The following is a 19,689-nucleotide window of genomic DNA, read 5'->3' as shown; positions in this document are numbered from 1 at the left end:
GAGACGGTCGAGACGAGCCTGGCAGCCCTCACAACCCAGGCCTCCCCGCCCGCGGGTGGGCACACGCTTCAGCTACCTAACCCATCGCGCTACGCAGGCGAGACTGGGCGTGCATGCACAAAAAGACGAGAGACAAAGAACACAAAGGGGAGACAAAAAGACACACACAAAGACGTCTCCCCCAAGCCCCCCCCTGTCCCCTGGACACTGAAACTCCCTGGGAAATCCCGTAGCAACGGCTAGCAGTGCTGACCACGCGCTCATGTTGGTGAATGCATTAATGTTACGGTAATCCACGATCTATTGCAGCTGCATTTAAATAAAAAAAGAACACATAATCCCCTGGGTCAAAATTAAAAAAAAATCTAATTTTTAAATTTCTTCCCAGTCCTCGCGCCCGAACTTCCATAACCTCATTCCCTTCTGAAGAATCCCCTCCTGGAACTTTCCCGGTCCAACATTGTGCATTAAAATTAGCTAAAATTTACACAGGTAATCACGTTTTATTGTGCTTACCACCATATTCAAGAAAGTTTTATTAGCCTTCATTTGGTCCCACTTTCAATGCTATAGTATCAAACTCTGGAAAGCTACAATGAAAATAAGGATGTCCTTAGTTTCCCAAATTTTGCAGCGTTTTTGAAAAACCTCCACAATAAAATAACATGGCTCTTGAGGTAGGCATAGTCAAGGTCCAAGATCACAATAACTGGTATATTTAGCTCATTTAGACCTTGGAGAATGGGAATAATGTCAGTTTCCATGTTTGAAGAAAAAGGTCAATTTTGAAGAGGTCTACGGGATATATATAGGGCCGAAACTACCAGTAAGACGAGTTTGCTGACAAAGCTTCTTGGATAAGAGGCGAAACGTCCGACACCTTCAAAGAAGTCCAGATGACGGCCTCATCGATGTTGAATTTTCATATGTGCATTTGGTTCACAGGAATCTCGTTGTGCACTATAAAGACATTTTAGCGGTGATACTCTTCAAAAGTTAAAAAAACTCACAATCGTTATAAAGTGTACAAAAAAGTGCCATCATGTACTCACGAGGCACCAAGGATTGTTCAAATCAATGAATCGCAAATTGATATGGATCATATCAAATCACATCATCTTTGACAACGATCAATTCTCATATCATCTGAGATCCACAAAATGAAGCTATTTAATGACACTCAAGACAAATGATAAAGTCCTGAGAAGCTGAAATCAGACGGATATGTTGAAGGAATGCTTTGGATCCCATTTTAATGCCTGAACCAGAGTCCTTATTAAAGCACATTTGCTGATGCCATAAAATAGCGCTGACGTCACCGTGTATCAAATAAAGTCTGTGGGTGATTCTTCCTCCATGTTCAATGGAAAAATCTTGATCCCTCAGTTTACAAACTTAATTGGTTCCATTAAAGTGTGTGTAAGGTGAAAAGTTCATCTGCCAAACATTTATTTCCCATAAGAAACCATTAAAATGAGAATAATCCCTTGCTGGGTCTCCATAAAAGATCATTTTCTACCAAATAAGCCTTAACACGACACAAAATATAGTGATACCTCAGTTTACAAACTTAATTGGTTCCATTAAAGTGTGTGTAAGGTGAAAAGTTCATCTGCCAAACATTTATCTCCCATAAATGTACTCCCATATACTCCCATTTATCTCCCTTTCAAAACTCTCAAGGACACTTTACAGTCACAGGATTATTTTTTTGTGTGCAGGTGAGCAGCGGCAGCCATTAGCACCAGCGTTCACTCTCCCCGGAAGTAACACAGCAGCAAAGTTATGAAAAGAAAAAAAACTAAATAACAACTAATATGGCAATTCAAAGACACAGAGAATTAATCATTCTTCAGCACTTGCTGTGCCCTATTTGTGACATGAAGCGGTTCTAGATGAAAGAGCAGAGGATCAAAGCGTCCTTTTCAGCAGTGGATCACGGACGTCATGGTGGAATGTGCACGTCTACTACAAGCTAAATGTTGAAAGCAAACTCACTCACACTGTCCGCTGCTAGCTGCTTTTTGTTAATCCAAATCAACAGAAGTTTTTCAACCTCTTCTATTGCCTCAGACCGCTGCTTAGACAACACAGGAACACCCTTAGCCACACGTAGCAATGGTCAACTTAGCGTACTGGGAGGCTAAGTCACACAAACGCACACCTCGTTTGTGTTTCTTAATGATCTTCTTCTGCTTGATCTTAATTTTCTTTCATGTCTTCTTCGGCTTAACGCTAGCCTGTAGTGGGGTCTTTTTTGGTCCCATAATCGCAAAAGTACTCCACTCGATAACAAACCACATCCGCACTCAAAGAAAGGGGGTGACGAAAACTACCGTAATTTCCGGACTATAAGCCGCGACTTTTGTCAAAAGCTTTCAACGATGCGGCCAATTTATATATTTTTTTTCTAACAGCCACCATGTGGCGCTCAAGCACTAAACTTAAGAGTGAGTGTCAGAGATATGACTGTCAGACACTGTGGACAGAGACTCGGAACCAGAAAGATTGTCACTACTGCCGGCAGGAAACGCAGTAATCCATGACACACGTCTGAATTCTGCAGCCCTCTGCCAGGCTATTTATTGAGAGTACATGCAAATTAAAGTGATATATTAGTAAAACCGTTTTATTGATTAGAATACCACGCCCCTGGAACGTTCTGAGTGGAAACAACCTGTAAGCTGTAATATACATAAAATAAGGTCTATTTTGCGTCGTTTTAAGGCTTATTTTGTAGAAAATGATGTATTATGGGGACCCGGGAACCGATTATTCTCATTTTAATGGTTTCTTATGGGAAATTAATGTTCGGCAGACAAACTTTTGCCCTTACACACACTTTCTGGGAACCAATGAAGTTCGTGAGCAGAGTCATCACTGTACTTGGCAGGTATGCTTTGATGAGATTACTTCCGAAATTTCCACTCATTTTGTTTTTTTTCATGACAAAAGTGACCTTGAGAGTTTTGAAAGGCGCTTATAAATCAAATTATCATTATTATTATTATATCAAACATGTCCAAAGTCCGGCCTGGGGGCCAAATGCGGCCCGTGGTCAATTTTCTTCCGGCCCGCAGCCTCCGTCATAAAATCAATCATGTCTGGCAATCATGTAGAATGAATCCATTGAGCAGTAGCACTGTTACCTCTGTATGCTAAGTGCTGCCATCTAGAGGTCAATTAGGAACAGTATATTAATAATCATAATAATAATCTTTTCCTTTCGGCTTTTTCCTTCAAGGGGTCGCCACAGTATACTACTACTACTAATAATAATCATCATCATCCATTTCATTTCTAAGCCCCTTTCAAAACTCTCAAGGACACCCGCAGTCGTTCTCTTCAGCTTCCTCTTTCATGCGGGGAGGCTTTGGCCACTCGCAGTCGTTCTCTTCAGCTTCCTCTTTCACGCGGGGAGGCTTTGGCCACTCGACGACTTCTTTGAGGGGGTTCGCGTGCGGATCGTCGTCCTTGACATCTGCAGGATGTGAGCAGAGCAAAAATATTAAAAATAGTAATAATCCATTTCATTTCTAAGCACCTTTCAAAACTCTCAAGGTCACTTTACAGTCACAGGATATTTTTTCTGCGGGTAAGCAGGGGCAGCCACACACGCTAGCGTTCACCCAACCCGGAAGTTACATAAAGTAAAAAAAAAATATATCTCTAATTGACCAAATAAGGCCCCCAATTTTCTAAAAATGGCGATTTTCAATTTTAAGAAATCGTAAATGGTGACAAATCTATTAAAAAAAAAAGATTACTTCTTGGTCAACTGTGAAGAAAAAGTTCATTAAAGTGTTGAAAAAAGTGAAGTTCAGTGAATAGTCAATTTGAGTTTTCAATGTCAACTCAATTTTGAGATGCATGTTTCACATGTTTTTTTTTACTTTATGTTAAGTGAACGCTGGCGCGTGTGGCTACCGCTGCTCACCCAAAGAAAAACTTATCCTGTGACTGTAAAGTGTCCTTGAGAGTTTTGAAAGATGCTTATAAATGAAATTGATTATTCTTATTCTTATTATCTAGATGGCTAGCTAGAAGCTATCTATTACTATCTAAATAGCCATCTAGCTGGCGATCTATTAGCTATCTGGCGGGCTTGCTTGCTAGCTATTATCTATTAGCTGACTAGCTCGTTTTCAATCTATTTGAGTTACTTCCAGGTTGAGAGAACGCCGGCGCGTGTGGCTGCCGCTGCTCACCCACAGACAAACACATCATGTGACTGTAAAGTGTCCTTGAGAGTTTTGAAAGATGCTTATCAATTAAATGGATTATTATTATGATGATAATGATGATGATGATGATTATTATCTAGATAGCTAGCTAGAAGCTATCTGGCTAGCCATGTAGCTGGCTATCGATTAGCTACATGGCTGGCTAGCATCGATTCTATTAGCTGACTAGCTCGTTTTCAATCTATTTGAGTTACTTCCGGGTTGAGAGAACGCGGGCGCGTGTGGCTGCCGCTGTTCACCCACAGAAAAACTTATCCCGTGACTGTAAAGTGACCTTGAGGGTTTTGAAAGACGCTTATAAATGAAATGTATTATTATTATTATGATGACAAGAAATAACAATCAGACACTCCACTCGAGGGATCGCTGAGCGCCGGTCGCTGCGTGCGGTTTACTTGCCGGCGTGGTGCGTGCGGACGTGCGAATCCAAATTGGACTTCTGGGCGCAGCTTTTGCCGCACACTCGGCAAGCGAAGGCTTTTTCTCCGCTGTGCGTCCTCATGTGGAGCTCCACGTGTTCCTTCCGAGAAAACGTCTCGCCGCAAACTGAGCAGCAAAAGGGTTTTTCCCCCGGGTGCGCCCGCATGTGCTTGTCCAGGCTTTTTTCTCCTTGAAAGGTGGCGCTGCAAAGGGAGCAGGCGAAGGGTTTCTTTGTGGCGTGGGTCTGCATGTGCCTTTCCAGGTGTTGCTTGGCGGAGAAGGTGGCGTCGCAAACGGAACATCCGAAGGGTTTTTCTCCGCTGTGCGTCCTCATGTGGACCACCATGTTTCCCTTCAGAGAAAAGGCCTTGCCGCAAACAGAGCAGCAAAAGGGTTTTTCTCCCGTGTGGCTTTTCATGTGTGTCATCAAGTGGGAATTGCAAGGGAACCTTTTACCGCAAACCGAGCAACAAAGGTGGTTTTCTCCCGTGTGGCTTCTCACGTGTCTCTTCAAGTCGGAATTGTAAATGAACTTTTTACTGCAAACCGAGCAGCAAAAGGGTTTTTCTCCCGTGTGGCTTCTCAGGTGGATCATCAAGTGGGAAGGGCAAGGGAACTTTTTACCGCAACAGGAGCAGCAGAAACGCTCCTTGGGGGCGGGACACTTTTGGGGTTTGCAGGAGCTTTTCTTGCCGGGGATCATTTTTGGAGACGTTTCGTCCTCGCCTTGCCTGTCAGCGTTGTCGTCGTTCGAGATTGGCGGCAGGTGGTCGTCTGGCGACGACCAATCAGAGCATTCGGGCGCTTCGTCTTCACCCGCTTTGCCTTTCGGGCGGGTGCCGGTCGGGACCGACGCGCTTACATCGGCCTTTTCCTCCTTCACTAAAGATTTTAATACACAAAAAAATATACAAAATCTGATTGTTTTTTTTTTTTTTTACATTTTTTGATCGTAAATCGTGCCAAGAATTGAGCCGCAGCAAACGTTTTTTTCGCCTGCGACGTCACAGCCGCGATGTTTTTTGACTACATGTCATTACCTTCACATTCGCCGGCGCTCCCCAAAGCTTCTTCTGTGCGAAGCCCCGAGGTGGGCGTCCAGCGGCGATCTTCACTCGGACCGCCGGGATGAAGCCACTCGAGTGGTGGAAGTCGGTCGTCGACACTCTCCTCGAAGACGCCATCTTGCGGCAAACTGCTGACAACGGTCTCCTCCTCTTCCTTTTTAATCTGGGGATACTCCATCGCGGAGCTTTCCGATTTTATATCAGGACCTTCTCCCTGACCACCGATTAGCTGATTGACATCTGTGGGGACACAAGCAGGACGTCATTCACACATTTAGAAAATCATGGAAGGGCAAAAGGGGGTAGAGTGCAACATTTTCCTCTCAACCGCAAAACAAACATTTATCCAAGAGCACGGCGCGAGAGGAAGTCACTGCCACGTGACGCCAAAGCGGCGTTCCATTGGCTGAAAGCTAAATCTAAGATGGCGGCCGTCCGGTAGTGTTCTTTGACCGCTCAAATGAAAGTGCGGCGAATCGACGTCTTCCGATTAGTGATGGGAATTACGGCTCTTTTCAGAGAGCCGGTTCTTTTGGTTCAGCTCACTAAAACGATCTGGCTCTTATGGCTCCCAAATGGTTCCTCGGTTTGTTTGTTTTTTTTTTTTTTTTGCTTAAATTAATTAACTACCAAAAATCACGTAAAATGATGTGAAAAACGAATTACTCGTGTAAAAAATACACTATAACATCCATCCATACATTTACCGTAGCGCTTCTTCCTCATTAGGGTCGCTGGGGGTGCTGGAGCCTATCTCAGCTGTCTATAGGCACGAGGCAGGGGACACCCTGAATTGGTTGCCAGCCAATCGCAGGGCACACGAAGACGTACAACAGTCCGGCTCCCGTTTCCGGCTCTCTTCGTTCACTTCAGAGATCCGTCTCGTTCGCGAACAACGCATCACTACTTCCGATACACATTCAAGATGGCGGCCTTTCAACGGTCTTGCTAGCTTTTCCGTTCAAATGAAATCGCGACCAATTGACGTCTTCCGATTGAAATTCGTGTGTTCGGCGTCTCGTGCGACCCGGGAATGTGCGCGGATAGGCCAAAATATAACCAGGCGACTGTAGGCGTCCGTTTTAACAAAATTTAGCGTGAGCGTCGTCATTAACACCCTTCCCGCCGAATCGAGCGCCGCGAATGCCGAATCCAAGTATGGCGGACAAACCTTCGACTCGTATCACAATCCGGGTCTTGCAAAGCGCCTCCAGTTGTCGGTGTCGCTCGCTCTCCTCCCTCGCTCGACAAAGTTGCTCCTCGTACGAAGCCACGGTCGTTTGGAAGAGTCCGAAGATTTCGTCGGCGGTCGCAAGCAGCCTTTACCTCACCAACTCTTTCAAAATGTCCACGACTTGAGGTTCTTTCTGCTTTTGAGAGGGAAGCGACGTCTGGTCTCGTATTGTTGACGTCGCGTTTAGACCGAGAGCGCCTTGATCCGCCTCATCCCCTGCGGGAACACGTGTGGGGCTCCGCCATATTGCGAGTGGCGGATCTGCCCGGTGGTGTTGCTCAGCTTGTGGGAGGCCGTTTTCTCAAAGGCAAAACTTGAATCAGTCACACGTGTATGGCCGCTCAATATGTTGCAAGGGCCAAGTAGTCTTTTATGATGGACGCACGAGGGAATAGAATGAACAAAAGGACACATTTTTAAGTTTGAAATGTGGTGTGATTGTTGACAAGATCAGTGGCGCTGGGCGATGACGTCAGGAGGAGGCGCCAAGGACCAGCGGGGAGGGGGGGGGGGGTGACTGGGGAAAAGGCATTGCATTGGAGGCAAAATAAAAGTTACCCACGTTAATGGAACAGCTGGACTCACATGTGCCTTATTTGACAACACGACAGAAAAACTACATTAATGACATACAAAACAAAGTTTTGGAACTCCTGTGTTCATTTGCTCGTTGATTATGTTCCCACCTGGCAAGCACGTATTTGTAAGCTCCTACTTTGACATACGTGCCAACTTTTGAAACCAGAGAAGCCGAGTAATGCGCGGGTGTCCAGGTGCCGCAGGCCCTGGTCGGTCCACGACAAACATTACAGGTACCAGTGTCTGAAACTCATGACAAAAGTTAGCGGACACCCGGGCAGACAACTCTGAAAAGTTGCCTGCCCCATTTTTCACAACTTAAAACACAATAAGATGACTAATCACTATGCAAATTTCCAAACGAACGTTTGTTTGGCAATACGTCTGTGTAAGCTCTCAGTGGTACAGGAGTGGTCCATCCACCCTCCTAGTTTATGTTGTAAAGGGTGGTTAGAATGGAAAAGTAAGTATTGGTCAGTGTGCGTAGCCTTCCTAAAGACTTGTGTTTTTAGCGCTCTGTCCTCTTTTACAATCCAAGAAGGCTAGTTGGTTCTCTTGAATGTCCTCACGAGTAAATTTAATGTTGATGTCTACAGAGTTGAGGTGATCTGTGAAGGATTGAATTTCTTGTTTCTTAATGATGACAAAAGTATCGTCCACATATCTAAACCAGTGTCTAGGTTTTGTCCCTGGGAAGGATGTGAGGGCCTGTTTCTCCATCTCTTCCATTTCGTTTCCGCTTGTTTGGCAATTTGCATACTCTGCACGGCAGCCAATCAGAAGCCTGTTTCGTGCTTCGGACTATACCGTGACTGAAAAGTGTACTTGAAAGTGTTGAAAGCTAAGAAAGAGGAGTCCGCGTGGCTTGTAGCGGTTTGCTTTATTGAATAAAACAAACGTTTGATTTGAAAATAATCGTTTTCTTTTTCCTTGAAGTTGTCGGCCACCAGGGCAGAGACATTTTAAAACTTGTACGCACGACGTAAAAGTTGTACGCCCCGGGCCTCCGGGCAGACGTTACTTCAAACACTGCAGTTACCTAAAATGAAGCTAAAAACACCACCATTGATCAATGTTGATCAAATCAATGTCAAAGATGTATCGATGAGAAGGTTTCTTCAGCCGTCAGCTGTAATTTTTGAAGGTGTCGGACGTTTCACTCCTCATCCAAGAGGCTTCGTCAGCCACCAACAGCGTCAAAGATGTGTGTATATATATATATATATATATATATATATATATATATATACAGTAAAGTCTGGTTATATCGATATTCAAGGGAGTCCGAAAAAATATCGATATAACCGGGACTATCGATATATCCGATATCGATATAACGAGACTTTACTGTATATACAAATACACATTTCAACTTGTCAATCGTGAAAATTGAATTGGAATGCAGTGGAGAAATTGACATTTCACAGCAGCAAGGTGATGAACGGAAGATGAAAGGAATGAAAGAAGTAGAAAAACAAAATACTCGAGCTGCCGCAAAGGCAGCCACTGTCGCGGCACCATCTTGAAGTCAAAAGACTGCTTAGGCAACATAGGCTTAGTTATGCTGATGAGGTGATAACAGGGCAAATTGAGCAATCAGGCCAGTCATCAGTCAGGACAATAGAAGTAATCAGTGGAGCCGCAGGGATTAGTCCTCTGCTCCCCCCAACCTGAGAGCAGGAACCAATGTTCGCAGAGTCCGGCACCGCCACGTCTGGACAGTAGGGATATATATATAGGGCCGAAACTACCAGTAAGACTTTAGTATGCTGACGAAGCTTCTTGGATAAGAAGCAAAACGTCCGACACCTTCAAAGAAGTACATGACGACTGAAGAAACCTTTTCATCGATGGACAATTCCTGTAGGACTGAGAGCTTACACAGACACAAAAAGACACACAATCATTGTAAAGTGTACAAAAAAGTGCCATCATGTACTCACATGGTACCAAGGATTGTTCAAATCAATGACTCGCAAATTGATATGAATCATATCAAATCACATCATCTTTGACAACGATCAATTCTCATATCATCTGAGATCCACAAAATGAAGCTATTTAATGACACTCAAGACAAATAAGTCAAAACAAGTCCTGAGAAGCTGAAATCAGACGGATATGTTGAAGGAATGCTTTGGATCCCATTTTAATGCCTGAACCAGAGTCCTTATTAAAGCACATTTGCTGATGCCATAAAATAGCGCTGACGTCACCGTGTATCAAATAAAGTCTGTGGGTGATTCTTCCTCCATGTTCAATGGAAAAATCTTGATCCCTCAGTTTACGAACTTAATTGGATCCCAGAAAGCGTGTGTAAGGCGAAAAGTTCATATGCCAAACATTTATTTCCCATAAGAAACCATTAAAATGACAATAATCCGTTCCCGGGTCCCCATAAAAGATCATTTCCTACTAAATAAGACTTAAGACTACACAAATTATAGTGATCCCTCAGTTTACAAACTTAATTGGATCCCAGAAAGCGTGTGTAAGGCGAAAAGTTCATATGCCAAACATTTATTTCCCATAAGAAACCATTAAAATGACAATAATCTGTTCCCGGGTCCCCATAAAAGATCATTTCCTACTAAATAAGACTTAAGACTACACAAATTATAGTGATCCCTCAGTTTACAAACTTAATTGGTTCCATTAAAGTGTGTGTAAGGTGAAAAGTTCATCTGCCAAACATTTATTTCCTATAAGAAACCATTTAAAATGAGAATAATCTGTTCCCGGGTCCCCATAAAACATAATTTTCTACTAAATAAGCCTTAAAACTACACAAATATATACCTTTCTATGTATAATATATGTGTTATTGTATTGTCATTAAAGAAATAAACTGTACAACATAAGTCACACCAATGCACACCTTGTTTGTGTTTCTTGATGATCTCATTCTACTGCTTGATCTTAATTTTCTTTGTCTTCTTCGGCTTAACGCTAGACTGTAGTGGGGTTTTTTTTTTGGTCCCATAATAGCAAAAGTACTCCACTCGATAACAAACCACATGCGCACTCAAAGAAAGGGGGTGACGAAAATTACCGTAATTTCCGGACTATAAGCCGCGACTTTTGTCACAAGCTTTCAACCCTGCGGTTTATGCAACGATGGGGCCAATTTATACTTTTTTTTTTCTAACAGCCACCATGGGCCACTCAAGCACTAAACGCACGGAAGCACTGAAGGAGACTCGGAACCAGAAAGATTGTCCCTACTGCCGGCAGGACACGTAGTCATCCATGACACACGTCTGAATTCTGCGGCCCTCTGCCAAGCTATTTATTGAGTGTACATGCAAATTAAAGTGATGCATGAGTAAAACATAGTTTTCTTGATTATAATACCACGCCTCTGGACGTTCTGAGCACCAACAGCTGTAAAACATTGACTCTTGGATGAACTGATAAATTTGTAACCTGGCTAATGAGCTCTTCCTGTGCAGGATGTTCAAGTCGTAAATAACTTCGATGATAAAGAGTTTCCCAAGTCCTAAATTCTGTGAAGCTGACAGTTTAACTTGCTGTGTCTGTTGACCTGATTGACCCCAGGTTGTCTGTGCTTCACTTGTTGAGTCACAAGTGTTGACTAAGCATCTAATAGTATGAAACTTTTAAATCTGATAACTTCTTATTTTCCATCATGGTGAATATCTGTGCCGAGGTAGACGCAACTTCATGTAACTACGCGTGTGAATTGTGCATTTAAAGTGGCCCCTCCGAGTTGAATCGGAGGCTTGGATAAGCGGCGAGAAATCTTTGACGCCAAGAGCAACTTCGCTAACGTGTCTCAGTGACTTGCTATGATTTTGTACCAGACCTGTTAGCCAGTGCTAACGTGTTACTGCCTCGCCGTGTTACTACCGTCATGCACGCTGTGTTGCAGCTGCGTAACAGGCACTGTTTTGAAAGAAAAGTGAAGGTATATTATGAAAACTTTTTTTTTATAAACATGTACAAATGTACAAAATGGTTTGTCCTTTAAAAATGTACTGGGTGAGGCTTATAATCAGGTGCGCTCTGTAGTCCGGAAAATTGCTACCATCCTTCAGCACAAGGAAGCTATTAAGGCTGTTTCTGTGTTGTCTAAGCAACGGTCTCAGGCAATAGAAGAGGTTGAAAAACTTCTGTTGATTTGGATGGACGAAAAGCAGCTAGCAGGGGACAGTGTGAGTGAGGGTATTATCGCCCAGAAAGCACGGCAACTTCACTCAGGTGTCATCAAGAGGCAACGACCATCACAAAGGTCAATAAAACCACTTTATTATAAAGTACGAGTATATTTATTTCATCAGAATCCAACATTTATTCTACGTAAAATAAAGTCTATTTTTCGTAGTTTTAAGGCTTATTTAATAGAAAATGATGTTTTATGGGGACCTGGGAACAGATTATTCTCATGTTAATGGTTTCTTATGGGAAATTATATGGTACAGCAGGGGTGCTCACACTTTTTCAGCATACAAGATACTTATAAAAACAACCAAGTGAAAATGATGTACCCACGACAAAAATGCAAAACAATTATTTTCAAATGTTTTAAGGATTCTTTGTATGTGCAATGTATGTTGATGTACCTTGCATCAATGAATAAGCCAATATTGCACAACACACATAATAACTACATATACATAACATAATAAATAACTATGAACATTTTTTTGTAATTACCTGAGTTTACTTTGATGACTTGCACTGAATTGAATCAGCCAGGGATGCATCGTCCGTACAGTAGCTGCTGACAGCCAGCTTCAAGCACATTTCCAAATAAATGTTCATCATTCATGGTGGAACGCTATTTGGACTTAATGATCTTCATGTAGGAAAAGGCCGACTCACATAAATAAGTGGAGCCGAATAATGCAGTCAAGGAGGTAGCACATGTCCTCATGTTGGGGTACTTTTCCTGTGTGAGTAAGTTACAGAACTGTCCAGGAGCCGTGAGAACACTCACAATCTCCGATGTCTTTCCACATTTGCTGGGTTAAATCCTCAGCCGTGGCTTCACAGCGCCGTCCGTGTAACTGTATGTCTTGACAGCTGCAGAGCTTTGATTGAAGATAATATCTCTGAACAAGGAGTCAGCTGCTTCAACGAATGCTTCTTTTACCATCTCTCCGTCTTGGAAGGACTTACTTATTGTTTTTAACGATGGCGTGTCTCACGGGGAACGATGCTTCAGTTGGCGGCTTTCGCTTTTGAAGTATGTTGAGTGAAAAATGAGCGCTGTCCGGACAACTGGGATTTTAGTTCGGCCACCGTTCTCTTGCTCAGCTGGCTTTTCGGCGGGAAGTCAATGTCGCATTTTCCATGAAGAGTCCGAAAATGCCGCTCCACATTTTCCCATTCCGTATGAAAGTAATACGTTTTGCCCCCTTACTTGGTCAAGCTTTCTCACTCATTTTGAACACCATATGTTTTAGCAAGGGCTTAAAACCTGAGGTAATTCGCTGACTAGCTTTTAAATTTTCCTGCGTTTAGCGCCGTTGTTTACGTATGCACGGCAACCTAAAAGTAAAAATTCAGTTCTGAATGGTTGCCCTGTATGTCAATCAAGTGACGGGACGTTTGATAGGCTGACAAATGTTTTTTTTTTTTTACATCATGCTGCGATCGACCAGTACTACCTCCGCAATCGACCGGTAAATCGCGATCGACGTAATGAGCACCCCTGCAGTACAGTATATTTATTGAATTAGAATCCAATAGCACATTTATTATATGTAAAATAAGGTCTATTTTGCGTCGTCTTAAGGCTTATTTTGTAGAAAATGATGTTTTATGGGGACCTGGGAACCGATTATTCTCATTTTAATGGTTTCTTATGGGAAATTAATGTTCAGCAGAGAAACTTTTGGCCTTACACACACTTTCTGGGAACCAATGAAGTTTGTGAACTGAGTTATCACTGTACTTGGCAGGTACGCTTTGACGAGATTACTTCCGAAATTTCCACTCATTTTGTTTTTTTCATGACAAAACTGACCTTGAGTTTTGAAAGGCGCTTATAAATCAAATGTATTTTTATTATTATATGTCCAAAGTCCGGCCTGGGGGCCAAATGCGGCCCATGGTCAATTTTCTTCCGGCCCGCAGCCTCCGTCATAAAATCAATCATGTCTGGCAAGCATGTAGAATGAATCCATTGAGCAGTAGCACTGTTACCTCTGTATGCTAAGTGCTGCCATCTAGAGGTCAATTAGGAACAGTATATTAATATTAATAATCATACTACTACTACTACTACTACCAATAATAATAATAATATTTTCCTTTCGGCTTTTCCCTTCAAGGGGTCACCACAGTATAATACTAATAATACTACTACTACTAATAATAATAATAATACTAATAATACTCATAATAATAATCACAATAATAATAATAATAATCCATTTCATTTCAAAGCCCCTTTCAAAACTTTCAAGGACACTCGCAGTCGGCCTCTTCAGCTTCCTCTTTCACGCGGGGAAGCTTTGGCCACTCCACGACCTCTTTCGGGACTTCTTTGAGGGGGGTCGCCTGCGGATCGTCGTCCTTGACATCTGCAGGACGTGAGCAAAGCAATAACATTAATAATAATAATAATAATCCATTTCATTTCTAAACGCATTTCGAAACTCTCAAGGTCACTTGACAGGAACAGGATATTTTTTTTATGCGGGTAAGCAGCGGCAGCCACACGCGCTAGCGTTCACCCAACCCGGAAGTTACATAAAGTAAAAAAAAATCTGTAATTGACCAAATGAGGCCCCCGATTTTCTAAAAATGGAGATTTTCAATTGAAAAAAAAAATCGTACATGGTGACAAATCTAAAAAAAAAAAAAAAAAGATTATTTCTTGGTCAACTGCCGCTGCTCACCCGCAGAAAAACCTATCCTGTGATTGTAAAGTGTCCTTGAGATTTTTGAAAGACGCTGATCAGATGGCTAGCCAGAAGGTATTGATTAGCTATCTGGCTAGCTATTTAGCTGGCTATGTATTAGCTATCTGGCTGGCTAGCTTGCTAGCCATTATCTATCTATTAGCCGACAAGCTCGCTTTCAATCTATGAGTTACTTCCGGGTGGAGAGAATGCGTGTGGCTGCCGCTGCTCACCCTCAGAAAAACTTATCCTGTGACTATAAAGTGACCTTGAGAGTTTTGTATTATTATTATTATTAAAAGAAATAACAATAAGACACTTCATTCGAGGGATCGCCGAGCGCTGCGTGCGGTTTACTTGCCGGCGTGGTGCGTGCATACGTGCGAATCCAAATTGGACTTCTGGGCGCAGCTTTTGCCGCACACTCGGCAGGCGAAGGCTTTTTCTCCGGTGTGCGTCCTCATGTGGAGCGCCACGTGTTCCTTCCGAGAAAACGTCTCGCCGCAAACTGAGCAGCAAAAGGGTTTTTCCCCCGGGTGCGCTAGCATGTGGTTGTCCAGGCTTTGCTTTCCATGAAAGGTGGCGCTGCAAAGGGAGCAGGCGAAGGGTTTCTCTCTGGTGTGGGTCCACTGGTGCCTTTCCAGGTTGTATTTTCGATAAAAAGTAGCGCTGCAAAAGGAGCAGACGAAGGGTTTCTTTGTGGCGTGGATCTGCACGTGCCTTTCCAGGCTGCCCTTGTGAGAAAAGGCAGTTCTGCACAAAGAGCAGGTGAAAGGTTTCTCTCTGGCGTGGATCTGCATGTGCGTTATCAGGTGTTGCTTGGCGGAAAAGGTGCCGTCGCAAACGGCACATCGGAAGGGCTTTTCGCCCGTGTGGGTCCTCATGTGGACCACCATGTTTCCCTTCTGAGAAAAGCCCTTGCCGCAAAGCAGGCAGCAAAAGGGTTTTTCTCCCGTGTGGCTTTTCACGTGTCTCATCAAGTAGACTTTGCATGTGAACTTTTTGCCGCAAACCGAGCAGCAAAAGGGTTTTTCTCCCGTGTGGCTTTTCACGTGTCTCATCAAGTAGGCCTTGCAAGTGAACTTTTTAGCGCAATAGGAGCAGCAGAAACGCTCCTTGGGGGAGGGACACTTTTGGGGTACGCGGGACCTTTTCTCGCCGGGGACCATTTTCGGAGAGCCAGGGCACTTTTCATCCTCGCCTTGCCTGTCAGCGTTGTCCGAGATTGGCGCCAGGAGGTCGTGTGGCGACGACCAATCAGAGCATTCGGGCGCTTCGTCTTCACCCGCTTTGCTTTTCGGGCGGGCGCCGGTCAGGACCGACGCGCTCACATCGGCCTTTTCCTCCTTCACTAGGTTTGATCCTGAAACGTGCCAAGAATTGAGCTGCGGGAAACGTTTTTTTTGCGCCTGCGACGTCACAGCCGCCATGTTTTTTGACTACATGTCATTACCTTCATAATCGTCGGCGCTCCCCAAAGCTTCTTCTGTGCGAAGCCCCGAGGTGGGCGTCCAGCGGCGATCTTCACTCGGACCGCCGGGATGAAGCTTTGACCACTCGAGTGGTGGAAGTCCGTCGTCGACACTCTCCTCGGAGACGCCATCTTGCGGCAAACTGCTGACATCGGCCTCCTCCTCCTCCTCCTCCTCTTCCTTTTTAACGTGGGGGACTTGTGGATACTCCAAAGCGGAGCTTCCCGATTTCACGTCAGGAACTTCTTCCTTTCGACCGATTAGCTGATTCACATCTGCGGGGACACAAGCAGGAAGTAATTCACACCTTTAGAAAATGATGGAGCGTCATTGCCACGTGACACCAAAGCGGCGTTCCAATTGGCTGAAAGCTAACTCTAAGATGGCAGCCGTCCAGAGGTGTTGTTTGTACATTCAAATGAAACTGCAGCGAATCGACGTCTTCCGATTAGCGATGGGAATTCCGGCTCACTAAAACGATCGGCTTTTATGGCTCCTCAGTTGGTTTGTTTTTTGCTTAAATTAACTACCTAAAATCATATGAAAAATAAATTACTCATGTAAAAAAAACACTAACAAATATTTTTTATTTATATGTGCACACAAGTGACTTTTGGCTTGGCTCACACAAAAATACGTCTCTTTTGGCTCCCCAGTTTTTTTGTTGTTGATTAAATTAATTAACTACCAAAAATCATGTAAAATTATATGAAAAACGAATTACTCATGTAAAAAATACACTATATCAAATATTTGTATTTATATGGCTTTATTTATACGTGCACACTAGTGATGGGAATTCCGGCTCCTTTCATAGAGCCGGTTCTGTTTGCCCCCCTCCCTCCGGTATCACCTCATCAGCATTGCGAAAGTTGCCTAACCTGTTTTGCCTAAGCAGGCTATTGTATGAACGATCCAAATTGAACCACACCCCACCAGACCGGTTTAGTGAAGGCTTTAGTTGTTTTCTGAAAATCGCTTTTACTCCCCTTTCAACCCATCTATGTTCTTTCACTAAGCGACTACTAAATCCTTCATTAAACCGGTTTGGTGGGGTGAAGTTCAACTTGGATCGTTCATACAATAGCCTGCTTAGGCAACATAGGATTAGTAATACTGATACTGGTCGAAGTGATGCAATCAGGCCAGTCGTTAGTCAGAACAATCGGAACAATCAGTGGAGCTGCACAGAGTAGTCCTCGGCTCCCCTCAACCTGAGAGCAAGGACCTATCATAGTAGAGTTCGGCACCGCTATGTCTGGACAGTAGGGATATATATAGGTTAGTTTATATATAAACTACCAGTAAGACTTTAGTTTGCTGACAAAGTTTCTTGGATAAGAAGCGAAACGTCCGACATCTTCAAAGAAGTACAGATGACGGCTGAAAAAAACCTTTTCAGCGATGGACCACTCCTGTACGACTGAGAGATTACACAGACGTATCATACCAACTAGTAAAAAATATAAGAATTTAATAATAATAAGAACATAATGTGATCATTACCACCTCCCCTTCTCCTCACTACTGCATATCTGTAATTCTCTCATCCCTCCTCTACCAATCACGTGCGGCTTTAACCGAAGACTGAGGGTGGGGAATAGAGGACAAAAACAAGTCGACTCCTTCGATGAGAAGGTTTCTTCAGCCATCATCTGTACAAAAGTGAAGGTTTCGGACGTTTCGCCTCCTATCCAAGAGACTTCGTCAGCGAACTAAAGTCTGACTGGTCGTATCGGCCCCATTTATATATCCCTAATGTCCAGACATGGTGGCGCCGGACACAGCTATGATAGGTCCCTACTCTCAGGTTGGGGGGGGCAGAGGACCCCTCCCTGTGGCCCCACTGATTGTTCCTACATTCCTGACTAACAACTGGCCTATTTCCCCCACTCCCCCCGGTATCACCTCATCAGCATAACGACCCTCATCAGCACTACGAAAGTTGCCTAACCTGTTTTGCCTAAGCAAGCTATTGTATGAACGATCCAAATTGAACCTCACACCACCAGACCGGTTTAATGAGGGATTTTGTTGTTTTATAAGAATCGCCTCTTTTACCCCCCTTTCAAACCATCTATGTTCTTTCGCTAAGATTTTAACCTCATTGTCGTCAAATGAGTGGTTGCTAGCTTTTAGGTGCAAATGTACTGCCGATTGAGGTCCACTAGTATTATCCCTGCGATGTTGATAAAGTCTTTTTTTGAGAGTTTGTTGAGTCTCCCCAATGTACTGCTCTTTACAATTTTCATTCTTACAATGTATGGAATAAACTACATTACTTTGTTTTTCTTTTGGTAGTCTATCTTTTGGATGCACTCATTTTTGCCTTAACGTGTTTATCGGTTTGAAATAAGTAGGAATTTTATGTTGCCAAAGGACTCCTTGTAATTTTTCAGAAACTCCTGCAATGTACGGTACTGCTACTCCTCTCCTTTTTGAATCTTGAGAATTATTGGTTTCGTTCGCTATTCTTTCTTTCTGACATTTGTTGAATGACCACTGAGGGTACCCACAGTTAGTGAGTGCTCTCCTGATATGTTTTGACTCCTTTTCTCTACCTTCAGTGCTAGTTGCTATTAGTTTAGCCCTATGCTGGAGGGTTCTGATAACTCCTAGTTTATGTTGTAAAGGGTGGTTAGAGTCAAAAAGTAAGTATTGGTCAGTGTGCGTAGCCTTCCTAAAGACTTGTGTTTTTAGCGCTCTGCCCTCTTTTATAATTACTTTACAATCCAAGAAGGCTAGTTGGTTCTCTTTAATGTCCTCACGAGTAAATTTAATGTTGAAGTCTACAGAGTTGAGGATTGAATTTCTTGTTTCTTAATTATGACAAAAGTATCGTCCACATATCTAAACCAGTGTCTAGGTTTAGTCCCTGGGAAGGATGTGAGGGCCCATGTCTGGACATTAGGGATATATAAATGGGGCCGATACGACCAGTCAGACTTTAGTTCGGCCTCTTGGATAGGAGGCGAAACGTCCGAAACCTTCACTTTTGTAGATGACGGCTGAAGAAACCTTCTCATCGATGGACCACTCCTGTACGACTGAAAGCTTACACAGAAGTCGACTCCTTGTTAGCCGGCTCTCTTCGTTTACTTTAAGAGATCCGGCTCGTTCGTGAACGACACATCACTACTTCCGATTCACATTCAAGATGGCGACCGTTCAACGGTCTTGTTAGCTTTTCTGTTCAAATGAAAGTGCAGCGAATCGACTTCTTCCGATTCAAATTCGCGTGTTCGGCGTCTCGTGCGGCCCGGGAATGAGCGGGGATAGGCCAAAATATAACCAGAAGACTGTAGGCTTCTGTTTCAACTAAATTTAGCGGTAGCTTCGTCTTTAACGCCTCGACCGCCGAATCGAGCGCCGCGAATGCCGAATCCAAATATGGCGGACAAACCTTCGACTCGTATCACAATCCGGGTCTTGCAAACCGCCTCCAGTTGTCGTCGGTGTCGCTCGCTCTCCTCCCTCGCCCGACAAAGTTGCTCCTCGTAAGAAGCCACGGTCGTTTGGAACAGTCCGAAGATTTCGTCGGCGGCCGCAAGCAGCCTTTCCCTCACCAACTCTTTCAACATGTCGTCGACAACTCGAGGTTCTTTCTGGTTTTGGGCTCGAAGCGGCGTCTGCTCGCCTAAATCTGGTCTCGTATTGGTGACGTCATATCGAAACGCGCGAGAATCGCGAGACCGCCTTGATCCGCCACACCGATCCGGTAACACGTGTGACGCTCCGCCATGTTGCGAGTGGCGGCACTGCCCGGTGTTGTTGCTCAGCTTGTGGGAGGCCGTTTTCTCA

The 19,689-nt window shown here is 43.8% G+C and overlaps 2 protein-coding genes across 3 annotated transcripts; both read right to left on the bottom strand.

Annotated features, from left to right (window-relative positions):
* Positions 1 to 1,236: 1,236 nt before the first annotated feature.
* Positions 1,237 to 7,441, bottom strand: LOC148899844 (uncharacterized). The gene is made up of 4 exons (XM_088995289.1): positions 6,903 to 7,441; positions 5,705 to 5,971; positions 4,644 to 5,546; positions 1,237 to 3,481 (listed from the first exon to the last, which is right to left on the bottom strand). Exons 2-4 carry the CDS (start codon positions 5,907 to 5,909, stop codon positions 3,321 to 3,323), a joined length of 1,269 nt encoding a protein of 422 aa, XP_088851415.1. The 5' UTR covers positions 5,910 to 5,971; positions 6,903 to 7,441; the 3' UTR covers positions 1,237 to 3,320.
* A 6,499-nt stretch (positions 7,442 to 13,940) lies between these two features.
* LOC148899843 (uncharacterized) lies at positions 13,941 to 19,532 on the bottom strand. Of its 2 annotated transcripts, XM_088995253.1 has the most exons (5): positions 19,292 to 19,532; positions 15,870 to 16,163; positions 15,623 to 15,779; positions 14,778 to 15,085; positions 13,941 to 14,095 (listed from the first exon to the last, which is right to left on the bottom strand). In XM_088995253.1, exons 1-5 carry the CDS (start codon positions 19,467 to 19,469, stop codon positions 13,974 to 13,976), a joined length of 1,059 nt encoding a protein of 352 aa, XP_088851379.1. In that variant the 5' UTR covers positions 19,470 to 19,532; the 3' UTR covers positions 13,941 to 13,973. The 2 variants fall into 2 exon arrangements, with proteins under 2 accessions (XP_088851379.1, XP_088851378.1); XM_088995252.1 differs by having other exon boundaries at positions 14,778 to 15,779; positions 19,292 to 19,531.
* Between the last annotated feature and the right edge of the window lie 157 nt (positions 19,533 to 19,689).

Source organism: Hippocampus bargibanti, linkage group LG04, assembly GCF_051943395.1.
Source record: "Hippocampus bargibanti isolate YZ-2025 linkage group LG04, ASM5194339v1, whole genome shotgun sequence".
NCBI classification, from domain to species: Eukaryota; Metazoa; Chordata; class Actinopteri; order Syngnathiformes; family Syngnathidae; genus Hippocampus; species Hippocampus bargibanti.
The sequence above is the reverse complement of the archived record's forward strand: the minus strand, read 5'-3'. Positions and strand labels throughout refer to the sequence as shown.

What these genes read in the sequence shown, in the direction of transcription:
- LOC148899844 (XM_088995289.1), bottom strand. Translation starts at nt 5,909, where the DNA reads ATGGAGTATCCCCAGATTAAAAAGGAAGAGGAGGAGACCGTTGTCAGC. An exon ending in GAGCGCCGGCGAATGTGAAG is followed by an intron (nt 5,547 to 5,704) that starts GTAATGACATGT and finishes TAAAATCTTTAG; the next exon opens with TGAAGGAGGAAAAGGCCGAT. An exon ending in CGTCCGCACGCACCACGCCG is followed by an intron (nt 3,482 to 4,643) that starts GCAAGTAAACCG and finishes CACATCCTGCAG; the next exon opens with ATGTCAAGGACGACGATCCG.
- LOC148899843 (XM_088995252.1), bottom strand. Translation starts at nt 19,469, where the DNA reads ATGTTGAAAGAGTTGGTGAGGGAAAGGCTGCTTGCGGCCGCCGACGAA. An exon ending in GATTGTGATACGAGTCGAAG is followed by an intron (nt 16,164 to 19,291) that starts GTTTGTCCGCCA and finishes GTGTCCCCGCAG; the next exon opens with ATGTGAATCAGCTAATCGGT. An exon ending in CGTATGCACGCACCACGCCG is followed by an intron (nt 14,096 to 14,777) that starts GCAAGTAAACCG and finishes CACGTCCTGCAG; the next exon opens with ATGTCAAGGACGACGATCCG.